This window comes from Bicyclus anynana, chromosome 15 (assembly GCF_947172395.1).
Source record: "Bicyclus anynana chromosome 15, ilBicAnyn1.1, whole genome shotgun sequence".
NCBI lineage: Eukaryota > Metazoa > Arthropoda > Insecta > Lepidoptera > Nymphalidae > Bicyclus > Bicyclus anynana.
In genome coordinates this window covers 2,372,494-2,394,653 of record NC_069097.1, presented here as the reverse complement: position 1 = coordinate 2,394,653, position 22,160 = coordinate 2,372,494, and the positions used below count along the sequence as shown (strand labels likewise).

At 36.5% G+C, this 22,160-nt stretch overlaps 1 protein-coding gene across 2 annotated transcripts in view; it reads right to left on the bottom strand.

The window, feature by feature from the left end:
- The window catches only part of LOC112046289 (tRNA dimethylallyltransferase), a 270,203-nt gene that overhangs the window by 167,752 nt on the left and 80,291 nt on the right, over positions 1-22,160 (bottom strand). The window contains exon 3 of one of the 2 annotated variants that reach the window (XM_052885840.1): positions 1,653-1,708. The exons of the other annotated variant lie outside the window; for it this stretch is intronic. Within the exon in view, the coding sequence (XP_052741800.1) occupies positions 1,653-1,708 (56 nt within the window). The remainder of the gene's footprint in view (positions 1-1,652; positions 1,709-22,160) is intronic. 2 annotated transcript variants of the gene reach the window in all.

The following is a 22,160-nucleotide window of genomic DNA, read 5'->3' as shown; positions in this document are numbered from 1 at the left end:
CTTGGCAATACCGCGCGAAAATTCTAATTAATAATATTATTGAATTAAGAGTACAAACATCGATAATTATTTTATGTCCTGTTTGTGACCTTGCTAAATTAAGCTGATAAAACTATGGGAAAACCAATTACCTCTACAATTATATTAATTGTCAAATTCAATTACTTAATTCACAACATTTTTCTTAAGTTTTAAAAGAATAGTTTTTGAAACATGAACAATTTCCCCCTTTCCCTAGAACTAAGCAAAAGCGACCACTTATACAGATTATGATTATATATGATTAGGCAGCGTTTTCTATAGCTCCCAAGCTTGACTTTTTCCGAAATTTCTAACAATAATCGTTATAATTCAACTAATTTACACAAAATCTTAACAAATTATATACCAAAATCTTCCTCATAAATCATATCATACCCGTAAACAATAGATATTTCGTGAAAACCATATGAAAATAGATTAAAAAAACAGCTCCGTTAGAAAAAACCTATTAAATATCGAACAAATGAGCACCTACTCTGTGTTAATTAATCGGATACAACAATAACAGGGCTCTAATGAGCCGGTATCGCTTCCTACAGATAGTGTACCACAACCTTCCTGCCGTGATAGGGTCCCGGGCACCGCGCGCTATTCGGGAAAACCCGGCTTTTTGATAACCTTTTGACTTCGAGATTGGATTTTTTCCCTTTGGTTTACGTTATTGTTTTGTCGTAGTTATTTTGTTATTTTCATGATGTGGTTGCGTCCAAATATACAGGAAAAGAATTCTGTTTCATTAGGTCATAGGTAAGATGATTAGCTTTTTGAAAAGAATTCTGTTCCATTAGGTCATAGGTAAGATGATTAGCTTTTTGAAAAGAATTCTGTTCCATTAGGTCATAGGTAAGATGATTAGCTTTTTGAAAAGAATTCTGTTCCATTAGGTCCTAGGTAAGATGATTAGCTTTTTTTAAGACGACGATTATTTACTAGTTCACACGAAACACACACAATGTTTGTGTACATATGTTATGCAGTGGCGGACACAAGGTTTTTAGCTAGGGTGTGCACTATACGCACAAATTATTTAGAATGAAAAAAAAAATGGAAATACAGGTTTGTAATTTTTTTTTTAATTATATGGTTAACCAACAACCTTACACTTCTTACAAGCTATATAAAATTTTAATAATATAAGGTAATGAGTCCACAGGATAAGCAATGCATTATTGCATGTATGAGGTGCAGTCACTGGTGTTGTGTGAGATTTTTTATGATATATGGGCCTCTACACACCAGTTTTGACGGCCTCCGTAGCACAGTGGTATGCGCGGTGGATTTACGATACTGAGGTCCCGGGTTCGATCCCCGACTGGGCCGATTGAGGTTTTCTTAATTGATGCAGGTCTGTCACCAGCCTACCGACAAAGACGTACCGCCAAGCGATTTAGCGTTCCGTTACGAAGAAAAGTAGAGACCGAAAGGGGTGTGGATTTCCTCCTCCTAACAAGTTCCGCTCCCACCTTAGATTGCATCATCATTTATCATCAGGTGAGATTGTAATCCAGGGCTAACTTGTAAAGAATAAAAAAAAAACTCGTCGCAACTCTTTACTCTTCAATGTATTAAAGTTTTTAACATTCAATGTTATGTAAGATATAAACTTTTACATTGTTAACATGAAGAACTCGGCGCACATGAGCGGTAAGAATTTTCTCGAGTTTACCTGAAATTAAAAATAAAGAAGTGTTAATATATGTAGTGTCCGAGTAGTAACAATAAATTTCAATAACTCCACAGACTATTAAACGTATGAATAGTCCAACCTGTACCCACTAAAAATTACATTGACTTTTCGCTTAATTACAGGGGAAAGGTAAATATTTGTCGTATTAAAAAACATGACTATCATTCTTATTGTGATATTGAATGGAAATACCGGGACATTATTCACCATGTCACTCTCGTAATTGAGATGAATATGACACCTCAAATGGCGTGCATGAAGTTTTTAACTAGGGTATGCATTTAACATACAAACATATTTTAGTGCATGCCACTGAACATTTTTGTTAAAAAGAAAGGTTTACTTTGTAGAGCGTACCAATATACATACTGGATATTATCATCAACATCATTCCAGCTGATGGACGTCCACTGCAGGACATAGACATTTGTAGGGACTTCCAAACATCACGATACTGAGCCACCTGCATTCAACGAATCCCTGCGACTCGCTTGATGTCGTCAGTCTACCTGGTGGGGGTCGGCCAACACTGCGCTTACTAGTGCGGGGTCGCCATTCCAGAACTTTGGGACCCCAACGTCTATGTTTCGAACTATGTGCCCCGCCCATTGCCACTTCAGCTTCGCAACTCGTTGAGCTATGTCGGTGACTTTGGTTCTTCGGATCTCCTCATTTCTGATTCGATCACGCAGAGATACTCCTAACATAGCTCGTTCCATCGCCCGCTGTGTGACTCTGAGCCTTCTTATGAGGTCGCTAACTATGGTCGCTGACTATGGGCCTCATAAGAAGACTGGATATAGGTACCTACATATTATTACATATACGATCGAAAACACACAGCAATCTAAACTAATATTATATTAATTTTTTTTTTCTTTAGAATTTATATTTTTGTTTCTGTTACGATTTAACTCACAAACTACTCAAACAATTTTATTTCAGAATTAGAAAGCGACATTTTCTCCGAGTAACATAGGCTACATTTTATTCGTTCGAGGCGGATCAGTCGATGCACTTGTGTCTTTTTATACAACAGTGGCGAAGGGTGGAGTTTTGACGAAGTTAAGCCGTGCCGAAGATAAGGAAATTCATACCGCTCCGGTTTCTCATACATATATGCAAACATATTCATTACAATAATGAATAGGTATGTTTGTATGGATTTTTAAAAGGTAACCCGATTGGAATTGGCCTATATCGACTTTTCGCCTCTGCTATACAAAGAATACAAAAATCCGTCTGATGCAATGAGTCCGATATCAACTCATATTCGGCTCACTGCTGAGATCGAGTGTCCTCTCTGAATGAGAGGGGTTAGGCCAATAGTCCACCACGCTGGCCCAATGCAGATTGGCAGACTTGACACACGCAGAGAATTAAGAAAATCCTCTGGTATGCAGGTATCCTCACGATGTTTTCCTTCACCGTTTGAGACATGCCCTGGACCGGATTCAAACCCACACCATCCGGAATCGGAGGCAGAGGTCATATCCACTGGGCTATCACGGCTTATGGACACTTGCCATAAAAGTTATATTGTGACTTAACAGTGTATCTATCAGTCTACAGTCTAGACGATACCAATAATAAAAATAGAATGTTAAAAATGTTATTCATGGAAATAGTTAAGAATGGACGGCAGATTCCGGTAACTTGGTAGATATAATAATTCCAGGGTTGCCAATCGATTTATACGATTTATAAGTGATTTAAACGTTTATTTTAAAGTTTTCTTGTATATTATTTAATTTTATTGTTTGATTAGCCTTAATACTAATATACCTATAATAGAGAGTTCATGAGTTCGACTGCCGTCAGCTATAATTGAAATGTCGCACCCATTTCAAAGTCAAAGTTTTTTGAGTAATTGGAGGACCAGGAATATTGATAATATTTTCATTTATTTTTTGATTATTTTTAACCGACTTCCAAAAAGGAGGAGGTTCTACGTTCGGCTGTATGTATGTTTTTTTTTATGTATGTCCAGCGATAATTCCGTCGTTTCTGGACCGATTTTGAAAATTCAATTTTTGTTTTGAACGGTTTGATTAGAATATATGTAATGTACAATTTACTATTATAGTCTATCAGACTTTGAAATAAAACGTTTACACGGTAAAAGATCAGCAGCAATATGTTTCTTTTTAAATTCGCTTATTAAATTTCTAAAGAAAACTTTTATTTTTCCTAGTTTTAAAAATGTATTTCGATTTATCAAACATTATAGATGCATATATTTATAGGTACTGATACAAAATATGTAAAAAAGATATCTGCTAACAAAAGTGACAACCCTAACAGATTCCGTTGTCAAGTGCCCGTAAGAAACACGGTAAGTACATTTTCTCAGATAAAACCATTCACTTTTTATCGGTCACTTTTTACTCATTACCCACCATCGGTGTATACCCCCCTCCCCCCACTTCAATTATTTGGCCGCCCACAACAAAGAGTTTGCTCAAACATTAGATTTAACAAAATACACACTTTTGAAAATAAATTGGGCGCAGTCAATCAAAAGTGGCATAACTATCGAAAGTTCATTTTGATATTTTGCTGTAAAATACAGTTTTTTCAAAGCTCTGTCGTTTTCTATCTTTTACGAGCGAATATATTGAAAATCACAACACTCTAGAATAGTATTATCAATTTATTGCTCAAAGTAAGCTTATCAAACTGAAATTCACACCAATATTATATAAAGCGAAAGTTTGTGTGTGTGTACATTTGTTCCTTTGCGCTGCGGCTTCTGAAGCGATTTGGTTGAAATTTTGATTGGAAATTGATTTTACACCCCTGAAAAATCCATAGCTTCCGCGTGATCTGTGAAAAACTGAATTCCACGGACGAATTCGGACGAAGTCGCGTATATAAGAATAATATTATGTCGCTCTACGATGCTTGCAATGATAATAATGATTTATAATATAAAATGACGTACCTAGGATTGATAATAATCAGGTCAAAAATACATACAAACATAATGTTAGTCACAATAAATATGACACTGAAGGCATAAGCTTTTCATGGCAAAGCATATAAACTAGTTCCTGCCTCAGAGAAAAAGATACTGTCCACACAGATATTGAGTATACCTGGTGGGAGTTTTTGGCTGGTGGGAGGCTTCGGCCGTGGTTAGTTACCACCCTACCGACAAAGACGTACCACCAAGCGATTAAGCATTCCGGTACGATGTCGTGTAGAAACCGAAAGGGCTGTGGATTTTCATCCTCTTCCTAACAAGTTAGTCCGCTTCCATCTAGGGCTAGAGAATAAAAATAAAAAAACTAGTTTTAGTTAGTCCTCACCACCTTTATTACTATTCAATTAACTAAGTTATTTTTACCTCAAACAATATACATTAATCACGAGTTTGTGTATGTATCAATCAAAGTAAGATATAATTTTCAATTACTTTCGTTCAGTAATTTATTACAGTGTAGTAAAAATATGTTGTTGTTACAAGTAAAATCAATTTACATATTATACAAGCACTTGCAAACACCCGTGGTTTCGTCCGCTTAGTTCCCCTTCCTGTGAGAATACAGGAATAAGTATAGTAGACTCTCTCAAATAACATGGCGTTCTATTGGTAATATAATTTTTAAAATAGTTTCAGTAAATCCAAAGATTTCCCCCTACAACCTCACAAAGAGGTAAAGCCTCTTTATAATATTAGTATAGTATAAGTACGTCATGTATCTATCTAAAAACACAATATAGAGATATTGTGAGTTAGACCGTTTTAACACAAAAGTGTTAAATTACAGACTTGTTTTTTCACTTGACTGGGTGGCACGCAAAAAATTCGGTGTCACGTTAAAATACCTAAAGTGCAGGAATTGCACAATGGCACGCGGCGGGGTCGTTGCACCGCGGCACGTTGTTTTGATTACGTACCGCGATGCGCCCGCGACGGGGACGAATTTCGTAGTTTGTAGCAAGTAGGTTAGCAATTGCGATTCAACATTTTGCTTGCCTTACTAGTATGTAGTTGGCAGTTTTCTTAACTTCGCTCGAGTTTTTATTAACAAAAATCGTTACAAATCCGAAATGTCGATTGCCTGTGATCTCAACATTAGGCGACCTGTATCGTGGAGACCAGTATTGTCTATTTATTTTTGACTTTAATTTTTTTAGCTGATACTTTGGGGATACTCAAATATCTAATGGTAAAATAATTTTCAAAATCAATTTAGTAAAACCAGAAATTACCTACAACACCATAAACTTTACCTCTTTAAAATATTAAAGTAAATGGTAAAATATAAATTTTTTTTTAGAAGGAGGTATCATCTTTTCCGTGCCTGAAGACGAAAGTCTTCAAACAATGCGTATTGCTAGTGATGACCTTCGGTTCCGAGACTTGTTCGCTAACTATGGGCTGGAATGGCGAACCGGAAAGCGTAGTGTTAGTCGACCCCCCAGACTAGGTAGACTGAAGACATCAAGCGTGTTGCAGGGAGCCGCTGAATGCTGACGGCTCGAGACCGTTGTGCTTGGATGTCCATGCAAGAGGCTTATGTCCAGCAGTGGACATCCATCGGCTGTTAATGATGATGATGATGAAAATATAGATTAGAAGTTACAAGTTTCTGGAGTCGGTCAGATATACCCAAAACAATACTTAAGCGAATCGTATGATAAATTGATAAGTCCCATATGAGCTAGATACAATCAAATGCGAATTCACAGTCGTGACCCAGTTCCATGAGAACAGGCGAACCTTAAGCCCTAACACAGCGCCGATCTTACACACCGATCTGGCTTCCAATGAATTTTACATCACGCTAGAGAAAGGAGGAAAATGTGAGAGAAACTATTCAACAACAATTATGTGGTTAAGTTTTTGGTGAATTGTTTATCAACAGGTACGAAGTAAGCAAGGCATTTTCAACTGTACTCGTACTATACGTTTTTTAATCGTCGGCCTCCGTGGCGCAGTGGTATGCGCAGTGGATTTAATAATAATAATAATAATAATAATAAAAACATTTATTCAGCCAAAAACAACATAACATAAATAAGAAAAAAAACATGAGAATTAATACTAACTTAATACTAAGGCTTCGGCTGAATGGGGCGCTGCCTCAGCTCTATGCTACAGCTAAGTAACTGTAGCGCTGATTTTCAGGCATGACCCCAGGGTGAGCTCACGGACTGATCGGGAGAGCGTTGCGTCGTTTATTAGTTCCAAATTTAAAATAGATAAAATAATATGCTATTATGTATCCACATATCTATAGTAAGTAAAAAACATACATACAGTCGAACGTAGAACCTCCTCCTTTTTGGAAGTCGGTTAAAAATTAGATTGGAGCGAAGGACAAACATTAATATTATATGCAAAAAATAAATAAAAAATAAAATAAGTTTACTAAACAACTAAAACAAGGACAAAAATAAAATAAAAAGAAAAACAACTCAGATTTACAAAACGAAGGTCCTGGGTTCAATCCCCGGCTGGGCAGATTGAGATTTTCTTAATTGGTCCAGGTCTGGCTGGTGGAAGGCTTCGGCCGTGGCTAGTTACCACCCTACCAAAGACAAGACAAAGGCAAAGACGTACCGCCAAGCGATTTAGCGTTCCGGTACGATGCCGTGTAGAAACCGAAAGGGATGTGGATTTTCATCCTCCTCATAACAAGTTAGCCCTCTTCCATCTTAGACTGCATCATTACTTACCATTAGGTGAGATTGTAGTCAAGGGCTACCTTGTAAATATTAAAAAAAGACTGTTATTGGAAAGCTGTGTGGACCAGACTTTCGTCGTTTTATAAGAGCTAAAATTAGTCGGTACGGGGCAACTGTGAAATTTAGATCATAGTGACTTTGGTATTGAAGGTCCAGACCCACAATCAGCCAATACATATTTTTGTATCTTATTCGAAATATGGGAAATCATATTTTGTCGACAACGTAACATTGTAACTACTCTTTGCTAGTTACTTCTTTCTCTTGATCAGAGATCCTTAAAGTTTAACCTCTAATGCTGATTATTTGAAAAGTTAATACACAGCTAAATATAACAATTCCAGCGTTCTGTGACGGAAAAAGGGAACGCGATTCCCATTTTCCGTCACCGAAGTCCTCAAAACTAAAAGTTAGATATGCATAGTTTTGAAGTAAATTATGCTTGTAATAAAACATTCCCTGAAAATATGCATTTAAATAACGTAAATATTCATTTAAATAATGAAATCCACAAACCAGATAATTAGTTGTAAATAAATGACTCTAGTAGGTACAGGTACTCCATTATAAATTCACTTAACGTTGGCTACTTTCTTTTTACGACGCAAAATAAATAACCAACAGATTTATAACAAATTACCTAAATGTCCCATGAAAAAAAGGCGGTTGTTGAACAAAGCGAGTACTCAAGAAGCTACATATCACGTCAACTTACTGAAAAGGAAGAAAGCCTTTAGTCTTTTTGTCTACGAGAAAATAGATTAGGAAAAGTCATTGTGTGATTTTTACTAAACGTATGTCTATTCTGTACGCACGCTTTCACGTATGGTCACTTGCGATTAGTCGTGCGATAATTAATCACGACCAAACATAAGGTAGCTACTGTAAACCGTTAATGAGTTCCCTTTATTGTCCTTGGTCTTTATCAATCCCCTAACGACAGTCACAACCCATCTAGGTGGAAAGTTCTTATCAATACAAATTATTCAAGCCCAAACACAAGGTAGCTGTTGTAAATCGTTGAGGAGTTCCCTGGTCTGTATGTGGCTTTATCATTATATCCAATTATCGATCGAACCTTCATGAAAAAATACAAGTGATTTAAAATACTTATTGGAAAAAATTACGAATCACCCATATAATATTTGAAAGTTTCCCTCGATTGATCCAAGATCCCATCATCAGATCCTGATATGATGACTATGGGATCACATGGGGAGTATATCTTTTTTAACAAAAAGTAAAATAATTTTTCAAATGGGCAAGGCATCTTCGAGTAATCGATTTACATACGAGTAAATTAAAAAAAAAACATACGATCAACTTGAGAACCTCTTCCTTTATGAATTCGGTTAAAAAGGCTTTGTATTCCCTTATTCTGAGCCACCGTCTTAATCCTAAAGTTTCAATTGTTTAAGCCTGTGTAATGTTGCGTGATATTCTGAGTTAGCAATATTATTATATTATTTGGAAATGTTTTTCACACAACACTTATAAAGGAAAATGTTCATTTGTTCTAAAATCTAGATTACTTATTAGTTTATAAATATAGTGACACTGGCATTATTATTACAAATATCATATTTTTTTTCGGCATAAGTACCTAAAAACAAACATGGCTTTTTAAAAGAGCGTGTGAAGTAAGCTTACTCTAAATAAACGTATTGGCTATTCTAGGAAAACCGGTGTCTTTCATAACGTCGACACAATTTTCTCAATACGATATCAATATTTTATCAGTACAACACACTCGTAATACGGCCTTCCGAGTAAGCATTACATAAGCATTACTTTGTAAGTCGGGGTATATCTCGGTAAGTAGTTATACTGCCTGTAAATACCTGGTATGACAATAAAATGCCTCGTTCTCTACAAATAGAATGCAAATAAGATAAGAGGGCTCCGTATCAACGACTCAAAACAGTACCGTTACCCCGTAGACGTGCAATAATAACAATTTAAAGAGGCCCCCCAAACGCGGGTAAAATTTAAACGGCGTCATTGCATTTCAATTCAGCCGGTTGTACACAGAATGATTACACGACAAATTGTAATAGAGTACGCCCTTCGCAGTTTAGGGCGGACGTTGGGTGCGTTTAAATAGGTGGGTTAGTAGTGACGTCAAGTCGCATTCCTACGAAGAGGAAAATGAACGCATAGCAGCCGGTTCGCGGAACGCACTGTTGCACTATTTATATAGTCGGCAACTGTAACTTTGCGGCTGTGACACACGCATACAAATGATATTGAACTTTAATCCTCGGGTACTTAAGGTCGTCACGTGCTTCACAGCGTGAAAATTAAGTAGGTTTCAGAGGACTTTGCGCGGGAAAACGTAGCGCATTCGATACCGGTGAGTCAACTACTATGGAGTGTCTGTGGACTTAGTACGAGTTTGTAACGCTGTCGATTGTCTTGTTATGTCGAATCAGCCTTCTTGATACCCACTTATCATTATATAGAAATACATACTCTAGCTTTTCTTTCTGATTTTTCTACCGATCCTAGTCGAAGAAAAGATTTTTTAAATTCTAATACAAGTTATGTTACTATGCAGATATTACTATAAATATATATGGAATTTTCGGGATGTACATATCGAAACTCGTGTTAGCTTCCGTCATAGTTCAGATGTAAGCAACTACAATATTATAACTTATCTTTACTTTCTAGCATTCATCATTTTAATCTCGAGCTATGTAAGTTCGACGTAACCACTGCTTTTCGATACATGGTTGACGAAGAGTTAATAGAATCAGGGTTCACAGATAGGAATAATTGTTGTTTATTTCACAAAAATATTACAGGGACTAGTGCCGTACTTACTTTAAACTTGAAAGCTCCGTGATGCGTAGAATAATTTGGAGTTTAGCTAGAAGTCTGATCTCGAATCTATCTTTAGATCAAGCAACTTTTAACAGAGGTAGCATTATGAACTTAAATGTATCGATATATATAAATTTATATGACATTCGTGGTTTATAACTAACAAATTACTGTTAAAAAATTGAATTAGACTTGTGCAACTTCTACATTTGTGTTATGGTTTACTACGATATGTATTTATTCTATTTGATCTTCGACAGCTCATATTATTAGTTACAGCAATTACTTTATGATTTTGTAAAACTGTAATTTGTAGTTCATTTGTATTTAAACTCCTATTTTGAATACAAAAACAGAAGAAAACTGTTGCGATAACCGCTCGACGAGTGCAATTTCGTGCTAAGGGCGGTGAGTTTGAATGCACTCGTGACAGCATTTTAAATTCGCAAACGGAATTCAACGTCAAAGCTCGGTTGTTTATTGGCGGTGGCGTTCGACGAGCTTTTATCAAATGGCGGTTTGTGTGATTTATTTTATTTTTATTTAGTGTTAATCTACACGTGAGGAAAATTTGTATTGCGACACTGACGATAAAATAATCCATTCGATAGCCATGCAGTTTGTGTAACATAAATATTTCATGCATTTTTATGGCAGTTAACAATTTTGTTTTCTTTTAATCAACCCATTTTAAATAATTAATTATGGTGTTTATATTTCTTTTTCGTTTTCATTTAACGTTCGTTTTGTATTGTACTAGTTGACAAGTTAAGTAGTTTGTTGTAGTTGTTACAACTTATAAGGTTTACTTTAAAAAATATATTAGTTGACGTATTTCTTCTTCTTCGGTATTTATTTGATTTTTGGAAAAACATGAATAACGTAAAATCTTGCATAGTACACTTGACTCGTTGCTTTCTACTTAGAAAATCTCTTTTTTTATTTAATGACAAGTAAATCCTTGATTTCCAAAATGGTAGGGGACTTGGTTAAAAGTTTATTCTACTAATTTGTACGTGGCATAATATTGGAGAAATGTAGAGCCCAGTGGATATGACGTCTGCCTTTGATTCCGGGGGGTGTGGGTTCGAATCCGGTCCAGAGCATGCACCAACTTTTCAGTTGTGTGCATTTTAAGAAATTAAATATCACATGTCTCAAACGGTAAAGAAAAAACATCGTGAGAAAACCTGCATACCAGAAAATTTTCTCAATTCTCTACGTATGTGAAGTCTGCCAATCCGCATTGGGCCAGCGTTGTGGACTATTGGCCTTACCGATCTCATTCTGAGAGGAGACTCGAGCTCAGCAGTATGCCGAATATAAGTTGATAATGATAATAATGTTGGAACACTAATTCGCTTGACCAATGCCTACCCACCTGACAATTGAGAAAATATAAAATCCTAAATTGATGCGAACTGGGAATCGAACCCAGGAACTTTGTGGAAATTCACAGCATTGCCAAGTGTGCCTGAGATGTCGTCAATGTTCATTCGACCATGTTCAATAGAAGTCGGCTAAGGGAAGAAACAAAGTAAGACAAGATTGAGAAGATATCTACAAATAAAACTCTTTGTTGAGCTCTGGCAAGAAGCCAAAGTCAAGGGTCCGTAGTACCTACAAATTACAATAACAAATCCCACAGGATCTTCGGGTGAGGTCTAGATTATAAATGGAAATGGCCTGGAGGAAGGATGGACGTATAAGGCGGAGAATGCACAATGTGTTCGGGACGTCACGGCTTGTGCTTCTACAAGTAGATGTATTACTAGTAATATATTGAGTATTTAGGTACGGATAATACACCTCGTTGGTCCAGTGGTTAACCTATGCGGTTTCAGATCACAAGGATCTGGGTTGGAGTCCTGACCTCTTAAAATTTGAGCTTTTCTTTCTTTTCAGAAATTTTCAGTAAAAGTGGGAAGTTGGTGGTGTTAAAATACCGTGCCTCGGAGAGCAATTTAATGGTAGGCGTCCACTGAACCGCATTGTATGTATCGGACAAATCTACCGTAAAATTAAAAATCTGTTTAACGCGATGCGTTCGATACATACAATGCGGATCAGTGGAAATTTGTATTTTTTTATACAAAGAATGCAGATAGAAGAGGGGATTTCTAGGTTAGACCCACCACACCGCTTTAACGCGGTTTGGTGGGCTTAATAGAGTGATAATATGTTAAATTTTTGGATGTTTATGATATTGACCGGGACCAAGCGACGGCTTATGGTAGGCGTCCACAGATCCGCATGGTACGTATCGGACGTATCGCATCAAATGGATTGTAGTATTCTTTGTATAGAAAGTCATACAAGTGCGTCCACTTATCGCACCGTTCTCCAACTCCTCCAAAGCAGTTTGATGACTTACGGCAATCTATACTAATATTATAACGCTGAAAAGTTTGTTTGTTTGAACGTGGTAATCTCAGGAACTACTGGTCTGATTTGAAAAATTCCTTCAGTGTTAGATAGCCCATTTATCGAGGAAGGCTATATATTCCTACGGGAACAGGAACCACGCAGGTGAAACCGCGCAGCGTCAGCTAGTAATGTCAAATTCATTAACGACTTTTCTTTACAGGTGACTAACAGTTTTATTTTATTTACTTCCGCAATTTTTTTAGCAATATAGCGTTAATTGCTTCTCATTACCATGTCCTCATGATTCCGATGGGGGGGAACCCCATAAGTCAGACTTCTGGGAACGTCACGGTGTTCAAAATGCAAATATTTTGTATTTGCATATCTAAAGTGTTTTATGTCGTGATTACGATCATAAATGTGGGCGTGATCAAACTTAGTAGCGGGAAAAACTGGCGAACATGATTAAAACATAAGTTCTAATGAATTTGTTTTGTAACGCTACTGCATGGCGTTGCATAGAAACCAACGGGTTACGTATTACTAGCGGAAGTCTGCGACTTCGTTCGCGTTTTTTTTTTCAATCTTTTATAGGGGAACTATTCCGTTATATTTTATTTTAACGCAACTTTCAGGGAAGCTTGCAAAAAAATATTTTCATTTCATTTTCGATGGTGACTCGTCACTTCAATTGGTCGTAGCGTTATCAATTTTCGTGTTGGATAGTCTATTTATCTAGGTTCCTAGAAAATTGATAATAAAAGATTATAAGTCAACCTTTAAAGAAAGACATATCCTGTCTGGGACTTTTTAAAGAACCACGTCATAAATGACTTTTGCGTAACTTTAATAGTTTACCCAACACACGAAACCGAAGCTCTCAAAAGGAAATATTTCTCCCGTTTCAGTCTCATTTTCGCGACTGTGAAGCCGTTAGCGCTGCAGGCATATGAGATTACTTGATTGTCTGTGGCTGACATTAGCCACCTGGACCAACCACCGAACCAGGAGATCATAATTATCATCATCATCACCCGATGGACGTCCTCTTGTAAGAACTACCAAAAAACACACACTTGAGCCTTGCTTGCATCCAGCAGCTCCCTGTAACCCGTTTGATAAAGTAATATTATTGTTGAGGGTCGACTAATACTACACTTCCCGGTGCGGGGTCGCCAATCCAGCAAATTGGGACCCCAACCTCTTGCCACTCCGACTTTGCTTTCCAATGGTATATTCTGTTCTTCTGGGGATCTATTAATTTCTGGTTCGATCACGCAGAGATACACGAGCATGGTATTACTCGAAAAAATTTGCATGTCATTTATTTATCTCATTTCTAAGCTCGGGTGCTTTGACCTGGAGGTGATAATTGCTAATACTTGTAATCCTTTAAGTTGTATGTTGTCGACTTCTTGTGGGCCTATTTTTTTGTACAGATCTATAAGTGTTAGTGACCGGACAAGCTCGAAATCTACCAATTTTTTTTAACATAGCTATTAGGTATACACCTACCTATTACTATTAGATATTTAATACCGCATTTCTAAATAAATAAATAAATTTCGATCCCTTTGGTATTATTATCAGCCTTTATAATCCTTATTTAGACTGCTCGAATTATTTTTGAACTTAAAACAACTATTTTTAAATTTAAAACAATTTAGACCATTCGATCCCCATCGGTTTTAGGCAACTAAAAGTATTTACCAACTACTGGTACTGCCTACCTATCCACACTAAATAAAAATATCACTTATATAGAGTCCGGAAACTATCACTTAGATAAAGTTTCATGAGGTTTCTACTCATTGTTCGCTTTCTTGCGGCCCAATGTCCAAACTCTACTCTAAAGATGCTATATAAAACTCTAAAGAACTCTAAAGATGCTAGATAAAAGTTTAGAGGTAGAGTTTTTAAGAGCCTATCGAAATCATAGGGTTTTAACATAAAAATACTTATAGAAAACATTTACTTTTCTACATTAATTTTTCACACAATAAAATATCGGTCCAGTAAAAACGAGAAAAATAATCCCTCCCTCGGTTATTATTTTCTTTAATTGAATGGTATTTATTAATTCAATTATTTCAATTCGTTAATGGAATTAAATTACGTCCCCGACAGAGCGGCAATCTGCATCGGATTACATCTTACGGAATCCTCGTACGTACTAATACACGTCGTTTAAATATCAGCTTACCTGAATCCTCAAATACTCCGAGAGCATGTGGAAAATTTCAAGAAGATGCCTATTAATAAATGCTGAAATTATTCAAGCTGAAAATGAAATTATACTTTTACTTCTCTTTGAAATTTCTAAATACTTAAAAACTTGCTTAAACTGTATAATTATAAACCGAATTGTATTGTTAAGAATGATGTATAAATACTCGTAAATTATATTGTTAATATTTTTTTACAAACAGTGAAAGCTTTTTTTATCGCAGGGTATTTATTTATATTTTATTTTATTTATAATAAACAAAAAAGAAAATTAACAAACCAACACATCATTTTTATAGGCAAAAGGCGATCTTATCACTAATAGTGATCTCTTCCAGGCATTATTCTGATATATTTGTGATGTGTGGCATAATGTAGCAATATATTCTTTCTTTCTTTACATAGCTTACTATGTATATAATATAACCATGCTTTTTGATTTGAGATAGGTACTATATAAGATAAGAGCAGTAATGGTTTATCAAGCACTTACTAACAATAGCCTACCTTCTCCAAGACTATTATGTTGCATCGCCACAATACATAACACATTAAGAGGGACCGTTTAGCCCAAAACTCGAAGCGCTCCAATGTCGTCTACATTGTAAGCGAGTTTATTCGGCACATTTGCGTGCAGACTACCTGATTTGGTGTGATTGTCAGGTGATAAGGGTTTGAATGACGCAGCTTAAGGTTGGCGCACATTACCCCCAAAGGTGGACAATTAAGTTTATCTCATTATGTACTTATTAATTTTAGTAATAATACTTTATAATTATTTTCTTTTTTTCTCCAATAATTAAGCAAATGTGTTTGCATTGATTACTACAGTATAAATACAATATTCCGCCAAGGAGTCACGTTACACCGTATATTAACAACGCAAACCATTTAAAAATGGATTCGCGTCGAAAACTACATTTTGCTACTTTGCTCTTTGGCGTGATAAAGAACGGTGTCCCAGAGTACCTTGTAAATAAATTGAGGTGGATAGAAAACCGGACAACAGGTCGATTACGAAACACCTCTATAGTTTTATCGATGCCTCATCACAAAAGCGCTGTGTTTCGTGGTAGTTTCAAGTTTGCCGCCACTAAGTGTTGGAATGACTTACCTCCACCAATGCGAGATATACGTACTATTGGGTTATTTAAGACTAAATATAAAGCTCTTTTATTATTGGATCAGCAAACAAATAACCCCTAGTACTAATTCCTTTTCTCCTTACTACAACACTATGGTGGCGGCAGATCGTTCATTTTACAGGTTGACTCGTATTAATTATTGTTTGATTTTCCTTGTTAATTTAGTTTCCCATAAATGTTAATTTTGTTATTTTATTACTCTGTTCGTTCTTGTTTCATTATTTTATTTTACTTTGTATTCATGTATAAGTTTTAAGTTAAGACACGTCACGTAGACACGTCCGTGAACTCACAAGGTTTCACCTGAAAACCAGCGCCACAGCTCGCTGTGGCATTGTGCTGAGGTGGATACCTGTTTTGTCCACGACCAGATATTTGTATGTTCTGTTTGTTTATTTTATTTTATTTTATTACTCGTGTGTGGACAAATAAAGATATATTCTATTCTATTCTATTCTACAGAAATCAAAGAATGTACTTGTACATTGGACTTAGACCTATTGCACTTTTTATCGCTATAATGAGCACCATCAGATGTGGTCAATGTTGCCCATAGATACTTGCAATACAAAATATACTGCGTTGTCCAAGAAAATAATGATTACCTATAGCGACGATATAACACACATAGAGAACAGAGTTCTTTAACGTCGTAAAAGATTGGGATTTTCGACCAATCAGACTACACGGGCTATCTAAAGACGAATCCAACCTTCGAGGTTCTAAAAACTTAACTTTGACTCAATTAATATTGACGAATAGTTATTTGCATATAACCACTGAGGAGATGAGAGAGTTGTTAATTAATTCAATTTTAATTCAACGCCATCAACGTCAATAATAAAATCATAACATGCGTTACACTGCGTGTCACCAATGGCATGCATAAGGTTTTTAAGTAGGGTATGCACTTTAAGTAAAAATTTAAAAATTTCCTGTCCAAATATGTATTCTGTGGTCCAACGTAGGTTTGTATTGATTCCTTAAGTAGGCAGTGCTTTTTTGCATTTAAGAAATGCACGCCATTGCTTATTGCTTGGGCCCTTAGACATTTCAAAATTAATTTATTTTATGCAGATTTGTCGTGCAACGTGTTAAAAGAATAAAAACCTTTGTACATTCCAATAATTTAGAATCTAATGACGCAGCTTCGGAAACTGTATATTGTAAAGGATTCAATTGAACTGAAAACTTTGGGAATGTTTGAAATTGTTATTAAGTTGAAAACAATTCGACGTAATGCGCGTACAGCTTTTAAGCTAAGCGCTCAACATGGCTATTATCTGTTAGTTTATGTGGCAGCGAGTGCTTGTTGTGTTTTTTTTTTGGATATTTTCGCATTTAGTCGGGTACAAATTGAAATACATTCCTTTTTGTTAATCTAACGGCCTTTTTGAGCCAGTTTGTGGTATCACATCTGAATACGTTATTAGTTGTTCGATTTTTTTTTCTTTTTTGTTATTTTGGGGGCTAAAATGTCAAATCAATATAAATTTATGAGAGAAAAATTAACCAGAGATCACCATTATCATCGTTATATCAGCCGATCCACTGCAGTGAGTGGACGTCCACTGCAGGACATAGGCCTTTTGTACTTCCAAACATCACGACACTGAGCCGCCTGCATCCAGTGATTGCATGTTTGATGTTGTCAGTCTCCTGGTGCGGGACCAACACTGCGCTTTCTAGTGCGGGATCGCCATTCCAGCACCTTGGGACCCCAACGTTCATCAGCTCTTCGAATTATGTGGCCCGCCCATTGTCACTTTAGCTTACCAGCAACCAGAGATAAATAGATTATATTTTTTATTTATTTTTATTAATTGTGTTTAATCAGATTTGAACTGGGTTTTTTATTTAAACAGCAGTGTTTTTCATCTGTGTACACGGGATACGTACCATAAAATAGTATATTAAATCTATACTTTTGATAAATCTGTAGTGAGGTCAATTCTGTACATGAAATATATTTCCAAAATAAATATCAGGAGGTTATTAGTGATCGATACTGATGCCAAAAATGCAATCAGTAAAATTTTTGTCTGTCTGTCTGTCTTTCTGTTTGTCTGTCTGTCTGTCTGTTTGTATGTTCTTTATAGAAACAAAAACTACTCGACGGATTTTAACGAAACTTAGTTTTTTTTTTTCTTCAGGCAGGTTATAAGTAGTATACTTTTCATCACGCTGCGATCAATAGGAGCAGAGCAGTGAAGACAAATGTTGGAAAAAAGGGAGAAGTTACTATTTTTACAGCGATACTACTGTAAGGGTTGGATTAAAGAGGTCTAAGGGCGGACAAAGTCGCGGGCGTCCGCTAGTCTATAATAAAGTATTGATAGGAATTTAGGGCTTTTTTTAAAGGGTAATATGACCAATATTTCCGTTTCCCTCCAATTAGTCGGAAAATACTGTGTTAGGAGTGGGTGTGACAATAGTAAAAGTTTGTGAACTCCAACCCTAAACCACAAAGAACCACGCTACTGAAGCTTCTAAACAATGTAGAGAACGCACAACTATTACACAGGAAGGTACGTACTAATTACGTTCTACAAAAAAGCATGCGGCATGCGCCATCGATCCATCATCCCGCGATTAGCGATAAAAACTGGTCGCGGAGGTGGCGGAGCGACCAACGGCGCATTCCCAGGACGTGCCACGAGCTGACAAGCTGGTGGTACCACCTGACCGCCTACTAACAGCATGTTATATGACACTTTAGGAAGGTTACACACTGAACAAACCGAAGCCGTAATGCCTAATGGATACGACCTCTGTAGGATACCGGATGGCATAGGTTCGAATTAGGTCCGGGGCATGCATCTCTAACTTTTTAGTTATATGCATTTTAAGAAATTAAATATCATGTGCCTCAAACGGTGAAGGAAAGATATCGTGAGGAAACTTGCACACCTGAGAATTTTCTTAATTATCTACATGTGTGAAATCTGCCAATCCGCATTGGGTCAGCTGGTGGACTAAGGCCTAACCCATCTCATTCTCAGAGGAGATAGTGAGCCGAATATGGGATGACACACTGAACCCATGAAAGCTACCCAAAGTAATCATAGAACTATTTATATCGTAGCTTACGAAATAGATCTGACCTCTGTCATCCGTGAGAATACCTGGGGCACGAGGTATTCTCGCGGATCCGCGCAGCACAATGCTAAAGATGTCCTCCGAATAACTTAGAACAGAGATCGAATAAGTGCGTAAGCAATATTTGAATTCCGTCCAGGTTTTTATATCAGTATTTCCACAGATTCACCGTGTGGATGCCGAGTCCAACGCGTGGCAAAAGAAATAGGTACTCCAAACATCACGGTTATATATATTTATATTATTATATTTATATATTTCAGAAGTTGGAAAGAAGAAAGAATCGCCTGGTTTCCTAGAAGAATGCCATTATGAGTTATCTTGGCTGCAGAATCAAAGTCAAAGTCAAAATTAATTTCAATTAGGCTTATAAGTTTGGTCAACAAGCACATTTGGAATTGGGTTCGTTATGATTTTGTGGTGATAATTAAAGTCGAAAACTTAAAATTAAAGTCACGGCGGTTCCCAACGCGCCTTGGTCCGAGAAGAACGAAAAGATAAATCAAGTTATAATTACAAATGTAAATGTTTTGTCACCAGAGTTAAACAGCATACCTACGTAAATTACTACGAGTAAGTGTACATCAAGTTATCCAAATATACAAACTTTTCATCTTGAGATTTTTTTGACGAAAAGTACATATATCTGTTTAAATATATCTACATTCTAACAAAGTAATTTAAATAAACGCTATAATACCATACATTAATATTAAATGTGACTTACTGGTGGTTTTCCACTTAACATAAGGAGTGCCACCTGCGGAGTGCGTTACACCGACAACTATTACTACAAAAACGCATACACCTGTCTAACGCCAACGTTGGAGAATGTAGACATCGCGGCTACATTCATAATAGAATTTTTCTATGGGCTTGCTTCTGTGAGCTTTCCTTATCAATTCATATAATATAAACAAAACTGTATTTTCTCAAGTCATCATCATCATAAACAACCCATATTTTGCTCACTGTTGAGCACGAGTCTCCTCTCAGAATGAGAGAGCTTAGGAGGTCCATCACGCTGGCCCAATGCGGATTGGCAGACTTTCAGATACGGGAGAATTAAGAAAATTCTCAGTTATGTAGGTTTCCTCACGATGTTTTTCCTTTACCGTTTGAGACACGTGATATTTCATTTCTCAAGTGCTTACAGTTATTTACACTATACCGAATCACAACCAAATTTTTTTTATAATTTTTGTTTGTCTGTCTGCCTTACTGTTTGTCCGGACTAATCTTTGAAACGGCTGAACTGATTTTAACGGGACTATCACTAGAAGTTAGAAGAGGTTACTGAGCAACATATAGGCTTTATTTTTATCCCAAAATCCATAGTTCCAGCGGGAATTGCGCAAAACTAAATATCAATCGGAGTCACAGGCGTCCGGTAGTAAGAAAATAAAAACTTTAATGCCTTCACAATGTTGTCTTCATATTTAGCTTCCTAACTTACGTGGATAAGAATTGCACTTAGTCTGGTCTCGTAGGTCATTGATAAATGTAAAGATTATTATTATTAGACTAAGAAAAGTTCAATATTACAAAGCCCGACCCAGGATTCGAAACCAGAACCTCCTAATCCAAAGCCACTGAACCAAAACTGCAGTTTTCCTTATCTTATTATCTAGCGATTATTTGGTAATTTTCAGACTAGATAGAAGAGTCATCTAAAGCATGGGCGTTTATCAAACGCCCCCACAAAGTCACCTACGTCCGTTCAAGTCGTAAGCTTCATATCTAGCGCAGTAAGCCCACGTGGGCAGGTGTTGCGCTCACGTCCGGCCGCCCACGCTGGGCGATTGGTTCGATGACTCTGTTATAAATATCTACTCTGTTATTGTAATAGATGACAGTTCGTTACATTCAGCTTTGTAATGTTTCATTTATTTGTTTTTAACCGACTTCAAAAAAAGGAGAAGGTGCTCATTTCGACGTGTATGTTTTTTTTAATGTTTGTTACGTCATAACTAACTCCTCAATTCTTAACCAATTTTGTAAATACTTTTTTTGTTTGAAAAAGAATACTTCCAGATTGGTCCCATTTAATTTTCACGAAAATCGGTTCAGTAATTTAGTGTTAAACGAAAATAACGAAATTGCTCGTAATGTGGCGCTTTCGTTACTTATGCTAGGACAAACTCAAAACAGAAAAAAAATATTTTAACAAAAAAATTCAACCAACTTCAAAATCACAAAAATAAACTAAAAAGTGAAAAATAACATCGTATGTGCTACCTGATCACTTGAAGGCGGTGCCAGCACAGTAATGCATTAACTGAAGCCGTTTAAATCATAAAGTTTTTAATAATACATAATAACCAGGACAACTCTACTAATTTCCTTACACGGGGATTATGCTGGTTATTAAGAAATTACTGGAACAAAGAAAAACTCAAAATGTAATATCTCCGACCAAGAAATAGAACCTATAACGTCATGATAAAATCCAGAGCCACATAGACAAATTATATAAATTCAGTGACTGTTAAGGAATATCGAAAAACCGCTGTAGAGTCCTTTTCATGAGAGTCCCGCGGCTAAAACCTGAACTAAAATTGCGCCGGGCCTGGGGGACTTCTTTTATGAAAAGGACTATAGCAGTCTACCACATATTATTAGAACACGACATATTATAAATAATGCTTCCGGATTCCCCGTCAGATGATTAATGTCTCGTAGTCGTACGTAACCAATTGATTCACGTATGACGGTCAAATTTACTCATAGTTATTAAGATAAATGACTTGTTTAAGTTAGTTATTCTTTAAAGTATTGAACCACAGAGAAGATTAACTAACTTCGATAAATAAATGAATCATCATTATCAACCCATAATCGACACACTGCTGAGCTCAAGCCTCCTCTCAGAATGAGAGAGTTAGGCCAATAGTCCACCATGCTGGCCCTATACGGATTAAAAGACTTCACACACGCAGAGGATTAAGGAAACTCTCTGGTATGCAGGTTTCCTCACGATGTTTTTCCTTCACCGTTTGAGACACGTGATATTTAATTTCTTAAAATGCACACAACTGAAAAGTTGGAGGTGCATGCCCCGGACCGGATTC